At 41.7% G+C, this 17,615-nt stretch overlaps 1 protein-coding gene across 5 annotated transcripts in view; it reads left to right on the top strand.

Moving 5' to 3' along the window:
- Positions 1 to 17,615, top strand: part of CNTNAP4 (contactin associated protein family member 4) — a gene marked incomplete at its 5' end in the record, with an annotated part of 472,706 nt that overhangs the window by 444,541 nt on the left and 10,550 nt on the right. For 3 of the 5 annotated variants that reach the window (XM_081930406.1, XM_081930403.1, XM_081930405.1), the window contains 5 exons: positions 3,366 to 3,605; positions 5,032 to 5,256; positions 7,229 to 7,362; positions 10,182 to 10,269; positions 16,915 to 17,136. In XM_081930406.1, the coding sequence (XP_081786532.1) occupies positions 3,366 to 3,605; positions 5,032 to 5,256; positions 7,229 to 7,362; positions 10,182 to 10,269; positions 16,915 to 17,136 (909 nt within the window). Of the gene's footprint in view, positions 1 to 3,365; positions 3,619 to 5,031; positions 5,257 to 7,228; positions 7,446 to 10,181; positions 10,270 to 16,914; positions 17,137 to 17,615 lie in introns of those variants that run through there. The other 2 variants (XM_081930404.1, XM_081930407.1) reach the window with 2 other exon arrangements.

The raw sequence follows: 17,615 nt of genomic DNA, 5'->3' as shown, positions 1-17,615 counted from the left end.
GGGTGTGGGCTAGGGCCATGCCACAACCCCAATGATAACCCGGGGCAGGGCTCAATTGATGTACATTGTAGGGCTCCCCCCTTCTGGTGGTTGACCCTTAAAGAGACTTCCTGCAGTCGGGCAGGAGTCAGTTATAGTCTTGCTTCACCCAACTGCCTAAGCCAAACCGCTCAAAACTTGTTATGTATTGAGTTGAATAGGATCCAAAATGTAGCAGTCTGATGGGTCCTGCAACAATAGGATTCAGAATGCAGTAGTCTGGTCCTAGAACAATAGGATCCAGAATGCAGCAGTCTGATTGGTCCACAGGAGCCACCCAATCCAGCTCCAGGTGGAAGTGAATCCGCAACCTGATTGGCCTACAGGAGAATTCCAGAATTAGCCAATCACGTGGGGCCCATTGTGTAATTAATGTATATAAAGCAGACATTCTGGGGGAACTTCTATTCCTCCTCACCACTATGAGCTGAATAAAGAGCATGAAATCCACTCTTGACTCTTTCACATCTGTAACTAATAAAGATGTGGCCTTATTTATCCCATTACCCCATTACAGTGGTACCTTGGGTTACGAACTTAATTTGTTCTGGAGGTCCGTTCTTAACCCAAAACAATTCTTAACCTGAGGTGTGCTTTCGCTAATGGGGCCTCCCACTGCCACTGTGCCGCTGCTGCACGATTTCCGTTCTTATCCTGGGGCAAAGTTCTCAACCCAAGGTACTACTTCCAGGTTAGCAGAGTTTGTAACCCAAAGTGTTTGTAACCCAAAGCGTTTGTAACCCGAGGTACCACTGTATACTTGCGTTTGTGTATTTATTTCGGAGAGAGCTAGGGGAGTCCGGGGCCTTGCCACACAAAGCAGATCCACTCACTAGTCTCTAATCCTTCCTGTCCTAACAAAAGGAATGTAGCTCTGAAACCCCTTTCCTAGTCAATGGGCAAATTAGCCTGTTCTTATTGTGCTAAGGTCCCATAATATCCCCCTTTTACTTTTTGAATTATTTAAATTTTAATTAATCTTAAAAGTATTTAGAAAATGGAAGGTGGCTGCACCGTAAATTGTTAGGTGATGTTTTATGTTTGAACCTACCACAGATAGATGCCGTTTTGTGATTGAATACAGTAAACTTGTTTGGCCAACTTTGGAAGATTAATCCTAGTTTCTAGGTAGGGAACCATATGCACTGAAGAACTAATTTAACAGCTCGGCAACTTCAGTAGTAGTGAATAGGAAAATCTGGGACTTGATTTAACTTCTAAAAGAACTTGGGGGTAGTTTTTGCTTTGTGTATGGCAGTTTTCATCTTTATGATGAAAACAGGAGGCAAACAGATTCTCCTTGCTTTCAAAACCAGGTGTGACCTCTTTTAAAAATTAATGGAAATGTATGGAGGACTGGTTTTCTTATTTAAAAATGTCAGTTATTTAGTAGCTTATTTCTCAAAGTATGAGGATTAGACCATGGGAACATATGGAAACTGAGATTCTGATCATATATCTTAAATACTTGCTTGAACTCTTTTGTTTTCAAGTGATTTGTTATACCTCATAACATGCACATGCATTTAGCTATTTTCATTAATTAAGTTGCTCAGAAGGAAACACTTCACAGTATTTTTTTTTTCTGCTCAGATTAGGCACAGAGTTCCTAAGATTTTCACCAATTCTTCCTTCCCCTTAAACCATATGAAAATCTGCTCTTGGGCATTGGTGTGAGGAAGTGTGGATGCTGAGCAATTGTCTAGGGATTAGCTGTGTTATCTGTATGGTTGGTAGCAATGCTGGAGATTGTTAAAAACGCCTTTTGGGGAAAATAGGGGAGGAGTCTGTGTGTGACTTCTAAGTCATTTGTTTAGCTGCTAATGGTGCTGCTTTTGGGAGATTTGTTGTATTTTTGTCTTTGATTTTTATCTGTAATTTTGGTTATGATTAAGAGAATATATTGTTTTCCTGTTAATCATGCCCTCTTAATTATGTATTTTTGCACTTGGCATTCATCTGTAATATTTTGATATGTTATAACATTCTATTTGATGATTTAAGTTATTTGATATTGAATTCAATTTAACTAAACAAATAAATAAGTTACAAGCCCAATTAAAATGTTGATAGCATGTAGGTTTGACTGGGCATGTCTTAGGAATTATTTTATTTCTAAACCCAGCCTCCTACTTTGTGACTGTCACTATTACTATTAATTAATACCAAGTCTCAATCTGGTGAAAAGGCATGTAACAGCAACATCCATCCTATGATTCTATGTAGCAATCAGTACAATATTCAGGATCTTCCATTCAGAAATACTTCCCCATTCTTCTCAACAGAGGAAGTAGGAATCCAATTCATTGGTGATAGCAAAGGAATCAAATTTTCCATTCCATTTTTTTATAGTATAATTGTTCCTTCAGATCATTAAAAATGAAACAGATTAGTATCTGTCCTTGTGTTTTCATTGATGGGCTGATAACATACGACTAATAATAACCGAACATATTAATAATAAAAAATGGTGATGTTCTTGTTCTGTGCTTCTGAACATCCCATGGTGATTACAAATTATGGTTTCTGAAATTCAGGTCTATGGTACCAGTTGGTACTTATGGAAGTATTTAAAGCACACACAACAAGCTCAAGGACAAAGTATGAAATCCAGAGGAGGGAATAAGAAATAAGTTTCTAACATTTGTATATTCCCTTGCTCTCAGATAATTCCAATACATACTCTTGCTTGCTCTCTGCTACTGTCCCAAAACCCTGTCTTTCATAAACTGTTTTGGGTTTTGAAAAGTGCCCAAGAAACTCTCAATATATGCACTGGAGTAGCAGTTATTTGTAAATATTTTTAGATATGCCTATGTGATGGGATGATGAGCTACTTGTGCGTAAAAGCTTAGTCCCTCAGAGTTTGGCCAGGTTAGCAAACCTCTGTGTATAACGGAGCCCCTTAAGCATGGCTCCCTCAATCGCTGGCAGAATCTGACAGTGGGCGTTTACGGAATCTCTTCCAACATAAGAGCTCCTTAACGGAAACACGTCTTCTGGACTCTCGGCGCGACAGTTTCCGGCGAGGGGTGGGTGTCCCTATAGGAGGTCCTGAAACCTCCCCACTGTTTTCACTGGAAGTGTCCCTGAGCCATCCCTCTGACTCACTTTCCCTCGGAGCTCCCTCTCTCCCCCTGCTGGTTCCCTCTTCGGCTGCTAAGTCTCTCCTAACCTCCGTGAGCCCTTCCACCACCTGTCCTTCCGATGGCAGCTCCCTGACAGCCTACATGCCAGAATGGAATGTTTTGAGATGTGGAGGTTATTACACATCAAGTCACTTCAACTTCCTAAAAAAAGCTTAAATGAATTTATTTCCACTGCAGGTGGGACAGCATCCAGGCAGAAAGGATTTCTGGGGTGTATTCGTTCTTTACAGCTAAATGGAGGAGCTCTTGACTTGGAAGAGAGAGCAAAAGTAACCCCAGGTGTAAAACCAGGTTGCCCCGGACATTGTAGCAGCTACGGTAACTTATGTCACAATGGAGGAAAATGCAAAGAGAAATACAATGGATTCTCTTGTGACTGCACTTTCTCTGCTTACACTGGGCCATTCTGTAAGAAAGGCAAGCATGAATTGTAAATTTATTTTCTACGAAATATCAAACTCAAAATGTTAATACTAAGTTTTATGATTTTTAAAATTTTTTAAAACTTCTTAAATTGCTACATTACTAATGTATGGCTTTATTTATATGTTTTTAATGCCAGGGTTGGTTAACCTTCTATTGCCCAAGGGTTGCACTGATATACAACTACTACTCCAAGGTGGTGGGCATGGCCAATGTATACCCTCATTTATAGGTAAAGGTAAAGGACCCCTGGACAATTAAGTCCAGTCAAAGGGTTGTGGTGCTCATCTCGCTTTCAGGCTGAGGGAGCTGGTGTTTCTCCACAGACAGCTTTCTGGGTCATGTGGCCAGCATGACTTAACCACTTCTGGTGCAATGGGACATCGTGCCAGAAACCAAAGTGCATGGAAACACTGTTTACTTTCCTACTGCAGTGGTACCTATTGATCTACTTGCACTGGTGTGCTCTTGAACTGCTAGGTTGGCAGAAGCTGGAACAGAGCAATGGGAGCTCACCCCGTCATGGGGATTCGAACCACCAACCTTCCAGTGAGCAAGCCCAAGAGGCCCAGTGGTTTAGACCACAGCACCACCCGCTCCCTACACCCTCAAGTCACTATATGAGGGACAAATTTATTTCTAAATGCCATTTCTTTGCATGTTTTATCTGCAGTTTGAAACTCAATTTACAGTGGTTAGATCTGCCTTCTAGTAGATTTAAAGTTGGCCAGGATTAGCAGGAACATTGTGAACCACTTTGCTTAAGTTTGAAGATGTCAGCATTTGATCTGATCATTTAAACTTTCATATTCTCAATGTCCTTCAGTAGAAATCTAGTAATGAAATGGGAATGCATACTTAAACTTTTACACTCATTACAATGAGAACAACTTGGCTCCTCTTTACAAATATTGTGCCAAAGATAAGGACAGTGGATGGGTGCCTGAGGGCACAAAACGTCAGGAGCAAGCTGGTAGGGATGGTTTTACTCTTCCCTCAGTGTAGAGCCAACACATGGAAAGAAATGATTTCACTTGCTTTTTTGAGAAAGGCAATTAGAAACATGAATTTGCTGCTTTGGGAAATAAACTTGCCAAAGCACTCAGAAAGTTGCATTTATGGGTGGTGTGCCAAAAGCTGTATTCACAGCTACCTTGTCACTACTTGATGGAGCTGGAAGTTGGCAGGGGAAGGGCAATGGCATGGAACCACTGTATGCTGAGTGGCTGCTAAGAATAGGCCCTGACAATCACAGCTAATGTTTCAAATTACTGTGCAGAACAATTGCTATTCTAATTTTTCTTTCTCTTGGAAATGTAATTAATGTTGTGTTTTATTGTTTTCCTTTTAAAAAGGAATGACAACCTTCGTTTATTTCAGGATGATGCTAACAAAACACACAATTTGTGCATTGTTTCAGAGATCTCTGCATATTTTGGAGCAGGCTCTTCAGTTGTGTACAACTTTCAGGAATCTTACAGCTTGGCAAAGAACTCCAGTTCTCACGCTGCATCTTTCCACCCGGATATGACGCTGAACAGAGAAGCAATCACTTTTGCCTTTCGAACGACGCGGATTCCAAGCTTACTCCTTTATGTAAGCTCCTTCTATAAAGATTACCTTTCCATTATTCTTGCCAAAAATGGTGAGTACGTCATTATGTATTCTTTGGCAAAGTTAGCATTACCATGAAACTTTTAAAGTTTTTAAGCAGCATGCTTCCTCTCCATCCATTTCCTGTCTGCATATTAACAGAAATGACAGTGAGAAGTGTGGCTTCTCTGTTTCTTCTTACATTCATATCTGCAGTTGAGTAGGAAGACCTGTAGGAACGCGGGTGGCGCTGTGGGTTAAACCACAGAGCCTAGGACTTGCCGATCAGAAGGTCGGCAGTTCGAATCCCCGCGAAGGGGTGAGCTCCCGTTGCTCGGTCCCTGCTCCTGCCAACCTAGCAGTTCGAAAGCACACCAAAGTGCAAGTAGATAAATAGGTACCGCTCCGGTGGGAAGGTAAATGGCATTTCCGTGCACTGTTCTGGTTCGCCAGAAGCGGCTTAGTCATGCTGGCCACATGACCCGGAAGCTGTACGCTGGCTCCCTCGGCCAATAAAGTGACATGAGCGCCGCAACCCCTGAGTCGGTCACGACTGGACCTAATGGTCAGGGGTCCCTTTACCTTTACCTTTAGGAAGACCTGTATGTTAATGATAACCCGATGGCTGAACAGATGTTTCTGGGTGCCAGTGGCATGTGGTCAGTGGGCTAGGGAGACTTGGCTAAATGTTCCTGGTAAATTACAGAAGCTTCAGCCCAGCTTAGGGAGGGAGGTGTGATGCTCCAAAAGGGTCCAAGAGCCTTTCCACCACCTTCCCAAAGCCCACAGGCTTTGAGAAGGGGGCAGGAAGGCTACAGCATCTTGTCAGAGGCCTGGCAACTCCTCCCCAAAGCTGGGAAGCTTCTGCCTAGCTTAGGGATGGAGGCACGATGCTCAAACATGCACAACATGACCCTTGCAAGCTGGCACCTCTGGCCATGAAAAGTTTCAGTGCATGCCACTGCTGGATGCTAATCCATGCACCCTGATGCCATCCAGGGCACATTTCCAAGTTGTCATTCTGGGTTCTTTCCAAGGCTTTCTGAAAGGAGATGCTGGGATTGAGCCTCACATCTTCTGCACGCAAAGCATGCTCTCGGTCATGCAACTGAGGCCCTTCTTGTATTTTGAGTTATGTTTGTAATTTATTTATGCATTACATTTATCTTCTACCTTTCTTCCAATAAGCTCTAGATCAGCCTTTCTCAACCTGTGGGTCCCCAGATGTTGTTGTACTACAACTCCCATCACCCCTAGCTAGCAGAACCAGAGCTCAGGGATGATGGGAGTTGTAGTCCAATAAAATCTCTGGGACCCACAGCTTCAGAACTGCTGATCTAGATGGTGCACATGGTATTTCCCCTCCCCATTTTATTCTCACAGCAAGCCTGTGAAATACAAATAGGCAGAGAAACAGTGACTGGCCCAAAAATATCCGATGAGCTTCATCACAGAGTGGGTATTGATACTGGGTGTCCCAGCTCATAGTCTGACATGCTACCCGCTACATAACACTGCTAGCTTTTCCTATGGAGAGAGCAAAGCAGTGGTTGATAGAATGTGGCCTTATGATTTCCCCTGTCGACCACCATTTTAAGAGAGCAGGGCAGCCCAATTTTTAAAAGCTATGCTGCAGCTCTGGGCTTTTACACTGTGTTTTGGATTGTATTCATATTCATGAACACTCTGGATAATTATGGATTGTATCCACCTAACACAATCAGAGTTTAAATGAATAAAACCAAGTTAGTTCTGTCCATTTATTTCAATAGGCCTAAGTAGAACTAACATGACAGAGTTAAACATGAAGGGTAATTTCCATATTTTCTATCTTGTGTCTCCTTCTTATTTAAAATATTCCTTGGGTAAGTAAATAAAACATTCTACCACCATCATTTTTCAGATGCATTTATGTAAACTGGAAACCAGGTATTATGTATATGCCCCGGTCGTGAATATTGAAAACTAGGCGTTTTGTATATACCAGTCATGAAACTAAAATATCATTTCCCCAATTCCTTTAGGAAGTTTACAGATCAGGTACAAGCTGGATAGCCATCAAGCTCCTGACATCTTCAGCATCAATTTCAAAAGCATGGCCGATGGGCAGCTTCACCGTGTGAAGATTAACAGAGAGGAAGAAAAGCTATTTGTGGAGGTAATGCAAAAAAAATGAAAAGAAAATAAAGATTGTCATCAAAGACGACGAGCCCCAAGGCAAAATAAAATAAATAAATACAATATAGCATGTGGCCGTTGTACGTGTGTGTTGAGTGCTTATGTCGAGTGCCTCAGGAAGAAAAGCAAAACATAGTAGACGCTTGCTGGGCAGAGGGAACCTTAGCAAAGTGATGTCTTTGATGTTTATCTTTCCCCGTTTAAAAAAAGGTCAAAGTCTCATTCACAGAGTATTGGCACCAAAATAACAAAATCCTGATTCATGTCATCTTTCCAACTAATGACTATAGCAGGCTGAGATTGATAATTTATGTAGAACAGCAGGAAGCACAGAGGAACTGCAAGGTTTTTTTTACCCCTATCAAACATTGCAATTTTAAAGGCTTAATGAAAAAAGGGAAGAACCTTGCTAGCTGGTGGTGTTTTTTGTGGCTTTTCTCTTCTTTTACCTATAGTGTTTCCCGAACATCTTCTAACCGACGTATCCAGTTCTCCTGTAATTAAAAATGGAGGCACATTTATATATTCTGTTTATATTCCACCCTTTATCAATCCCATTGATCACTCCGTCTGGCTACATCTTCACATACTATAAAAGCTGTACAGTATTTTCTTTATATATATATAAAAAACCTAAGCTGATAAAATACAGCTCACCTGAGCTCCAGTTGCATTGCTGCTACTTGACAAAGGTTAGAGGAGTGAGGTACAGGGAGGGTGACATGGTTCAAACACACTGGCAGAGCCAATCCAACCTCTCTGCTGCTTTGCACCGTCCCCTCTTCATCCCAGTTTAAAAACGGGGAAATGTCCCTGGCATGATACAATGCTGCTGTGAAGAACAGCTCATTTTATACTGTGGTACCTCCGGTTATAGGGATGCGGGTGGCGCTGTGGGTTAAATCACAGAGCCTAGGACTTGCCAATCAGAAGGTTGGCGGTTCGAATCCCCGCGACGGGGTGAGCTCCCGTTGCTCGGTCCCTGCTCCTGCCAAGCTGCAGTTCGAAAGCACGTCAAAGTACAAGTAGATAAATAGGTACCACTCTGGCGGGAAGGTAAACGGTGTTTCCATGTGCTGCTCTGGTTTGCCAGAAGCGGCTTAGTCATGCTGGCCACATGACCCGGATCCTTTACCTCTGGTTATGAATGCTTCAGGTTATGAGCGCCGCTAACCCGGAAGTAGCTGCTCCTGGTTGCGAACTTTGCCCCAGGATGCGAACGGAAATTGTGTGTCAGAGGTGCGCGTGCAGTGGCAGGCCCCATTAGTGAAAGCGCTCCTCAGGATAAGAACGGTTTCAGCTTAAGAACGGACCTCTGGAACAAATTAAGTTCGTAACCAGAGGTACCACTGTACTGTCTTTTATTTTCATAGGGCATGGATGTTCATGGGGAGGAGTCTGCATACTTTGTTCACCAAGGGGGGGGGAAATCATTTAGAAAACCACGACTGCAACCTTCTGTTGATTAATCAATTATATTAATTGTTTAGAAATCTTTGACCAAAAGGCATCCTAGTTTTAATTAGGCAACAGGATTGAATCCTTTAAATCCTTTAAAAAAAAGTGTTTGTGTTGTTGTTTATCTGGAGGGAGGTGTTTTGTTGTGTGGGTGCATTTCCTTGCATCATCATTTTTCTTCAGGGAAATTGAATGGTATCTTGGATCAGATACATGGCTTGACATCTCGATCTCTGATCCAACTTTTGCCTTGCACTCAGTTTCTTGGGCAAGTCTTGTTTTGTGACTATCCCACGGTCGCCATGTTGTCATTAGACATAATCAATGGTAGGCATTTTGTGGCAATACATGAAAAACAGTTTCCCAAATTTTGAAATTTGCCCATGGACCCCAAGATGTTACAAATAAATTCATATTTATTATGTGTGAGAGAGAAGCTTTGACTTCTCCCAAATACTGCTTAAGAATTCCAGCCTCAGTTAGACCAGAGATTGGGTTGAGCAGGAAGAATGCATGTCTGCAAAGCAGCCTATTGTGTGAAATAGGCTTTTCACTTTTCTTTTTTAGAGTTGTCGTTAGCATACATTTTATGAAATCTATTGTAAAAGAAAATATAAATCAGTTCTGTCTGTTTTTCAAAATGTATTATGACCCAAGACTTCTAGTTACTTCTGTGGAATATGCATTTCTACGGGGATTAATGAAAAAGTTACTTGGAAAATGTATTTATTCCTACCTCATTACACAGTTTCTAAGAGGACTGGAAGATTAGCTTGCATAAATCATATCTGAATGTGGTTGCATTGAACAGAACCTATTGTAGAAATGTCGCAATCAAAAAATATATTGGGCTAAGAGCTTGTGGAGCACAGATATGTGCTGTCATCAGCATTTGAAGGCAAGCAATTTATATTATAACACAGGGACTTTCATAGCATCGTAGTTAATTATTTCAAATTTAAAAAGTTCATTCTCAGATAAGTAAGAGCTTTTATGTTTGGTAGGTAAGACATTTTTGTCCTTTCATGAGGCTCGCCAATTATACTGTACTTACAGATGAATAGATAAGAACTACCCAAATGGATATTAAAAGAGCTGTTTATAAGTTGTCATTCCTTAAACAATATCTTGGCCATAATAGCACAGTTTAAAAAAAAATATCAAAGAGAGGTCTATGTGGTTTACCTAACTGTTCCCTGTGTTTTAATAAATTTCATATTGCTTTAGTGTCATTCACTTAAGTTAATTGTATCATTGACAATTATTTCTTTTTCCTCCTCCTTACCATTTCAACTGTCCTACATCCAAATACTTTTTGCATCTCACTGAATAATATTGAAGATTGACCACAATGAAAGGATGAAATTCTTTCTTTCTTCGGATACACAATTCAATGCAATCAAATCGCTCACACTTGGCAAGATCCTAGGTAAGTACAGTGCAGTGGATTTTCCCTAAAAAAAATAATCTCTCTCTCTCTCTCTCTCTCTCTCTCTCTCTCTCACACACACACACACACACACACACTAATGCTAATCTTGTTGAGAAACATTTCTTTCTCACATTTGATTAGGCAGAGAGTGACAATCAAGGTAGAAGCTTCATTCTTGTCAAAGTGCATACATGTAATCGCTGGTAAGTGCTCCTAGAAAGATGTGCACGTGGATTCCATTAAAAATAATTTCATACTTATCTTTTCCATTTTTGCAATCAGGCATAACGAAACATGGCATTCTCTGTGCAGTCTAACAAAGAAAAGGCTAAATCACACTCATGTTATAGGCAAAAGAAAATTAGTTAATTGCTCAAGCTGCAAAATGACATTCCTTTTGAATGATGCACCTTTGCAAATCATATCACAGAAGTTCTGTTTTCGAATATATTCATCTATGGAAGGAGATCAAGTAATGCAACTTGTGGTATAGCAAGGCCTCCCAGAATACACAAAACACATCATTCTGCTATTTTATTTCAGGAGGAATGATCAGGACTCCTCAGGGGGTAGTGGTTTGAAAGTTGGATTTAGGTGGAAGAGGATCAGGTTTTATAGAGTGTAAATATGGTAAAATATTATAGAATAGCTTGTCCTAAATATTTGCCTGTAAATGAATACAGCTTGTAACTTTGTAATCTTTGATTTAGCTTTCGAAGCTCTTCTGAGAAGCAAGCAAACCATTCAGTGGTTCAAAATGCCAGCCTGTAAAAATGTCCAGTTTTACAAAACTGCTGTAATGAATCTTTCAGAAAAGAACTAATGGAATTACAAATGTAGAATGTTGATTATGTGATGTAGTACATTTAAAGTGAGTTTTCTTACAACAAACCCACTCTTTCCTTGTGACTCCAAAAGACGGGTGCGTGTGCATGGAGTCGTATCCAGCTTAGGACACAAGGGCATTGAGACAGAGTGCAGGGAGTGTTGAAAAAAACCAACTTTCACTCCTACCAGCTTAGTTCCCAGTTTGCCTGTCCCTGGTCACACAGTAGAAATAGCTTGTGGTTTGAGGACCCGATCCCCGCTTGGTGGAATAAAGACATGTGGACACAGTATATAAGGTTAATGGGCAAGAAAAGGCCACAACTTTATTGATTACAGCAAGGGAGAAGGTATTGGCTTAGGCATTGGACCATGGAAGATTGACTCCACCCACTCGGAGAGGGGTGAGCCTAAAGAGGGGTTATTCACCAGTAGGTGGAGCCTGTTGATGCTAATACAACTATAGGCTCTCCCCTGATGTCACCGAGGGTCGTGCCATGGCCTCCCGCCACACACTCTATTTTATATAGGTTGTAGCCCCCCCCCCCATGGTGTGGTTTACCCTTAGATACACTCCCAGCAGATGGTCTGGAGTTACAGATGGCTTCACCCAATGGCTATGCCAAAACTTCTTATCCATAACCAATAGAGTTGTGGCCTATTTGAACCCCAAAACTGTATATGTTGTTGTCTGGTCTGGTTATTTCATTACATAGGGAGTGGCTGTGTCACAGGGCCTTGGTACACAAGTGTCTTTCCTCTTTATTCTGGTTGTGGGTGCAAATGCTAAGCATTGATAAATAGTACACCTGTAATTTCTCTGAAATACTCTTCCAGCTGGATAACAGTGTAGCACACTCCATTGACCTTTCAGTGATAGAAATCAACAATGCTCTATGTCTGAAAGTTGCACAATTTTCTTGTGTTAAATTTGAGTGAGAAATTACGCTTAGTATAATTTAATTGGAACTCTGCAGAAATGACACCTCTTGTGATCCAAATATGAAGTTATTAAAAGCTGGACTCATACTTGCAGAAATAAAAAAGAGAAAGAGAACCTTTCATGGAAGATTTTTTTTTCCTAATTTGAATCACATTCTCTGTCTGGAAACTAATGTGTGGAGCCATAGAAAACATGCATGCAGTGTACATTTTTGTAAGCACATTAATTCACAGCCAATTAACATTTTCGTCCTTGGTGGCAAAAATTAATATAGCGCCACTACTAGATGGATGTTACCTTCCACAAGCAATGTGCATAGAAATTTCAGGAAAACTGAAAAGGGCAGGCAACCAAAATGAGGTTGTATTCCGGCAATACTTTATTCTGTTTTCCTAGCATTTCCTTACCCAATAATTTCTACATTTTACGCGATCTTTCACATGACTTAAAAGCCACTTCTGGAAATACATCAGAATCTAGTGGAAGTTTAGCACTCATTTCCATGTTTATTGCTTCCAGGAAAAAAATGCTTTTGCAACAACATTAAGCCAGAAAACCTTGGAAGTTTTGTGCTGTAATTTCCCCAGCATTTTCATGTATTGTGCCATGTGATGAAATCTGGGATGGTATTCCTGCATATAGTTCCATTCTGCTGTTTTAATTGGTGAATCATGGAGAAACAGAATCACAGATGGGCACAAAGCGTGGTGACATGTCCAGTGATGTCCACTGTTGTTCTATACGTCCCCACTGATGTGAGTGAAACTTAGCATAACAGGGTGGTATAACGCTGGAAAAGCCTCTGTTCCACTGTGGAGTGTAAAAGAAACATTAGAAGCTGGGAGAGAAGCACTAGTATTATAACCAAGGAAAACAAACAGCAATCTCCATGTCTGAATGTAAAAGTATGGTTTATAGAAATTTCTAAAATCCAGTCCATGAATCCGAAGGAAAGCATTCTAACAGAAGTTTCATAATTATGCTATTTTGTTTAGAGTTCTGTTATGTGCACTGAATGTTCTACCCATTTTCTCTTTAATTCTGACGATAAATGTGTGAGACGAAAATGGAAATAGGTTCAATGTTAAAGTATGTAAGTGAGGTAATTGTGTCTTCATTTTCTGAACAATCTCAAAATACAAGAGAGCTAAAGACAGTTCACAGAACAAGGATAAGTTCAGAAACAAGTACACCTACGAACAAAATTTGATATTTTTATGCAACATCTTATTTTTTTATGCAACATTTAAAAAATACATACTAGACATGTCCAAATGACCTGTTTATTGAGCATTCATCCCAATTTGTTTGCAAAGAGATGTGACAGCTTTGGCCATTTAATGAGCACTCTGACAGATTCACTTTCCGGTGTTCTTCCTCATTGCTTACCTTATTCAAAAAGACTTCTTTTGGGGAACCACCTTTGTTCTGAATGGCTCTGCTGGTTAGCATAACATTTGGGGAGAAAGATGCAGGAAAAGGCAGCCTTAAGATACTCAGGCGTCAAGTCAATTAGAGCATTAAAAGCATGCGCCACCACCCTCCATTGTGCCCAGAAACAGGCTGTCCCCAAGAAAAGCTACTTAAGGATTGGTCCCTGCAGCCAGTTGAAGTTAACAATCTAGCTGTTTCATTGCGTGGACAGGTGGAGTCCCCCAAACCCTGGGCTTCCCCCCCCCCCTCATGTGGAATAATGACTCAAGACAACGTGCTATGGGATTAAATTGGCCACAACTTTATTATATGTCAGATGTGGGTAGACCTTGGCTCAGGCATTGGGCGTTTATCCCTCCCAGTCACCCGCCGGGGATCTGGGGAACATCAGGGTTATCCAGTGTGGGGGGGGATGGGCTGGCTCTGGAGAACGTATGTTCAAGCAGAGAGAGCCCGCCCCCATTACGCCGCCGCCGCAGGGGAGAGCAATGACAACCTCTAGGCATACGGCCAAAGCCTCCCCCTCAAAAACCCCTTTAACGGGGAAGCCTGGTATCGCCGCCACAAAGAGGAAGGGGGCGTGTGTCACCGCTGCATGCCCCCCCCCCATTCAGGAAGATAGACTAAAGGATTCCACCCAAGGCCTGTATCGCCAAAGTTGTGATATTTTGCTACAGGAAAGGCAAAACCTGCCAATGCAGGGGAAATCCTTTCCGGCCCTTCAACAGCGACCTTGACGTAGTAGCACCCGCATACCTGTGGAGAAAAGGTTAACCTGCAAAATAAGCCTTAACTGAGGGTGGGTAGGGTGGGAGAAGCTCTGGAGCCAACTGAAGATTCCCAGGTAAGATCCTCCCTCTATGGTGTGGGCAGGTAGTCCCTCCCCCTACCTGGCCTGGTCTCCTTGTCAACGCTTCCCCAGGCGGGATTGGACAACTGACTGAGGTGGGCGGAGACCTCCAGGTATCCCACCTGGGGGAAGGCGAAGCCAAGCCTGTGCTAATGGAGCCGCACAGGGTCCAGGGGCTACGCGCGTCCACGCAACGGCATCCCCCATTTAATATGAAGAGCAGTCTTTGTGAAGTTTCTGAACAGCTCCATTGCAGTTAGTCATACGTTATGCTGGACCAGGAGGTCTCTAGTGCTGGTAGTCCTTGGTCAAGCATAACCAGGGATTACCAGTGAGACAGTCTCCTTAGGTGATGGATACATAGGATTGCCACCCACACTGTATAATATGGAATCGTCCCGTGTTTCAGTGCAAAATGCTATGTCCTGTATTGTATTTCTGCTCCACCCGCGTCTCCGCCATGCTGTAGGCTAAGTTAGGGGTCTTCTCCAAATCCATGTGTGTGAAAGGGTGTGAGAAAGCAGTTCCCCTTCCCAGTGAAAAGAAGTTGTGGGCTGTTCGCGAGCTTGCCCCATGTGCATGGGGCATGGCTAGCCCCCGCGTAATAGGGAGTCCCCAGTCATGTCACCCTTAGTCCGACCAATCCAGTTGACCAAGGGGCATGGTTTGCTCCATTTAAGCAGCCCGTGGCTAGGGACTTGCCCCTTTTTTCCTGGGGTGACCCTGGGGGAGATCCTAGTTGATGTGCATCAACAGGGCTCCCCCTACTGGTGGTTCACCCTTTTGAGCCCCAAAGCTAGCCAACCAGTATTGACGTAAGAGTCAAGGCCAGTCTGGTCATCTTTTCTATAAAGAATGGAGAAAGACACCATATTGTCCTTCTCTTCAGGGAGCAAAATATATTGGGCCCACTGGGATCCGGTTGACTGCAGCTTCCAACAGGACTGGGCTCTGTAAATGTTAAGTATCCCAATAATATAATACAGGCTTAAGTGAGAGCTTCATTGTAGCAAGCTCTTTAGGCACAAACATTTGAGGCTATAAATGAAATGTCATGGTCGGTATAGTGATTTCCAGCTAATTAATGAAGAAACTACATCACCTATGCTGCGCCTGTGAACTAATTAATGGAAGTAGTATTGTAACTTGACATCACCCATGTGGTAGAATCTTTGACTGCTGTTCTGAAGTGTACCATTTGTTTTTGTAAGTAGCTCACATGTCTGCAATATTATGCAAGGCGGTTTTTTGTTTTTAGAATCATGCAATGACTGTGTGATAAAGACATTAGGCTGACATTTTGCCATAACCTAATCTCCACTTGGCATGTTAAAATTGAGCTCTGCATGCCATTATCTTGCAGATAGGAACAAATTAGCATACAGGTGTTTACTAAAATAATAGCAGCGATTACCATCACCAGAAAGGCTTAGGTTCAAAAATATTCTGTAAGATTTGCAAGACTTGATGTAGTGATAGGTTTACACAATGTGAAATAGATCTGACTTCACAGAATAGATGTCTCTCGTTATCTTGCAAGGAAATATGTCTTCAGCCAGGCTTGTCTCTCATGTTATGAATATTATATGCCTCATATTTTGTGAATTAGAGTAAATTTCGCCACATGACTTCCTTACAGTTCAAAATAAAACAGAGCTAAAATTTCTCAGATAATGTTTTGAGAAAAATTCTGAGATGTGTCTGAGATAGCCACCTTGGAGACCTTTCTCAGCCTATTCCCCAATATTTTTGTGGTGTGGCAATATGGAGGACACAAAATGGTGACTAGTTTGTCACACTTTCAGCAGCAGGAGGGGAAAGGGATAGCCTTCGGAGGAAAGGAATGAACTGTGAAACTTGGGTAACCCCCCATCCAAGAAACTTTTGAAGTCCTCCTCCCTCTAGTCCCCAATTTTTCTGTCCAAAAATGGGACAGAGAACTTTGAGAGTCCATTTGTGCAAAACTGTGGTTCAAATTGGAGATAAAGTATCTTGAATAAAAATCCCCCCCCCCAACACATAATTTCTTAAGTAAGTAAAGCATGATATGGGTAAGGAATACATGTGACAAAATAAAAAAACAAACCATATAGCTTAAGCAATACTAGTAAAATATTGGTTGTATGTGAAACACTCTCTTAAGACATCAGAATTTGACTGATAGCTTTTATACAGAATGATGTGTGGTGATTTACATATTCATGATTAGGATTATTTTCCATTAATGTTTGAAGTTTATGGAGAATGAATATAAATATATGCAATAATTAAAACATCTGAATTGAGTTTTTACAGTTTGGGCTTTGAATGTGCTATAGCTAATTAAAAAATATATTTATTGGCAGAGTAGTAACTGCCATTCATATTCTCTCTCTCTCTCTTTCTCACACATGCACATATGCACACACACATATATAATGAATATATTCTCATTAAAAGCAGTCCAAAAATGGGGAGATGGCAAATTTGCATATGTTGCCAATGTGCATAGAGGCTCAGAGGAATACAGGTTAATTATTCAATTATTCTTCTGTCTCTTTGTTTTGTACATTTGCACTATGATTAATTTCCTTCTGTTTCTTTTGATTAGCAGAGAATAGTGATGTAGACCCGGACACCATGAAGGCAAACTCTCAGGGGTTCGTCGGATGTCTCTCTTCAGTGCAATTCAACCATATCGCTCCCCTGAAGGCTGCGCTGCACCATTCCAGCTCGGCTCCAGTCACTGTGAAAGGACATTTCACCCAGTCCAACTGCGGCACTTTAGCAGGAGCTGACTCAACATCAAGTGAAACAACTCATTCATTTGCAGGTAGCAAGCATATGGCTCTCATTTGTTCTATACCCTGAAACAGAATACAAGACAAAGGTTCAGAGTTTCAGTAAGAGAAACCCGAGAGCCAGTGTGGTGTATTGGTTAAGAGTGGTGGACTCGTAATCTGGTGAACTGTGTTCGATTCCCTGCTCCTCCACATGCAGCTGCTGGGTGACCTTGGGCCAGTCACACTTCTCTGAAGTCTCTCAGCCCCACTCACCTCACAGAGTGTTCGTTGTGGGGGAGGAAGGGAAAAGGAGATTGTTAGCCACTTTGAGACTCCTGAAGGGGAGTGAAAGGCGGGATATCAAATCCAAACTCTTCTTCTTCTTCAGTATTAGGTTGCCTAGCAGCAAACCTAAAGGATAGGGTCCAAAGGTACTGGGTTCTTTCCCCCCCACCCTCTCAACCTATGTCTTTCCCTCTAAGTGTTTATTTATTTTTTGTATGTGCAGTTTAATTATACACAGTGAATT

Source organism: Podarcis melisellensis (genome assembly GCF_964234715.1).
Source record: "Podarcis melisellensis genome assembly, chromosome: 11".
NCBI classification, from domain to species: domain Eukaryota; kingdom Metazoa; phylum Chordata; class Lepidosauria; order Squamata; family Lacertidae; genus Podarcis; species Podarcis melisellensis.
The sequence above is the reverse complement of the archived record's forward strand: the minus strand, read 5'-3'. Positions and strand labels throughout refer to the sequence as shown.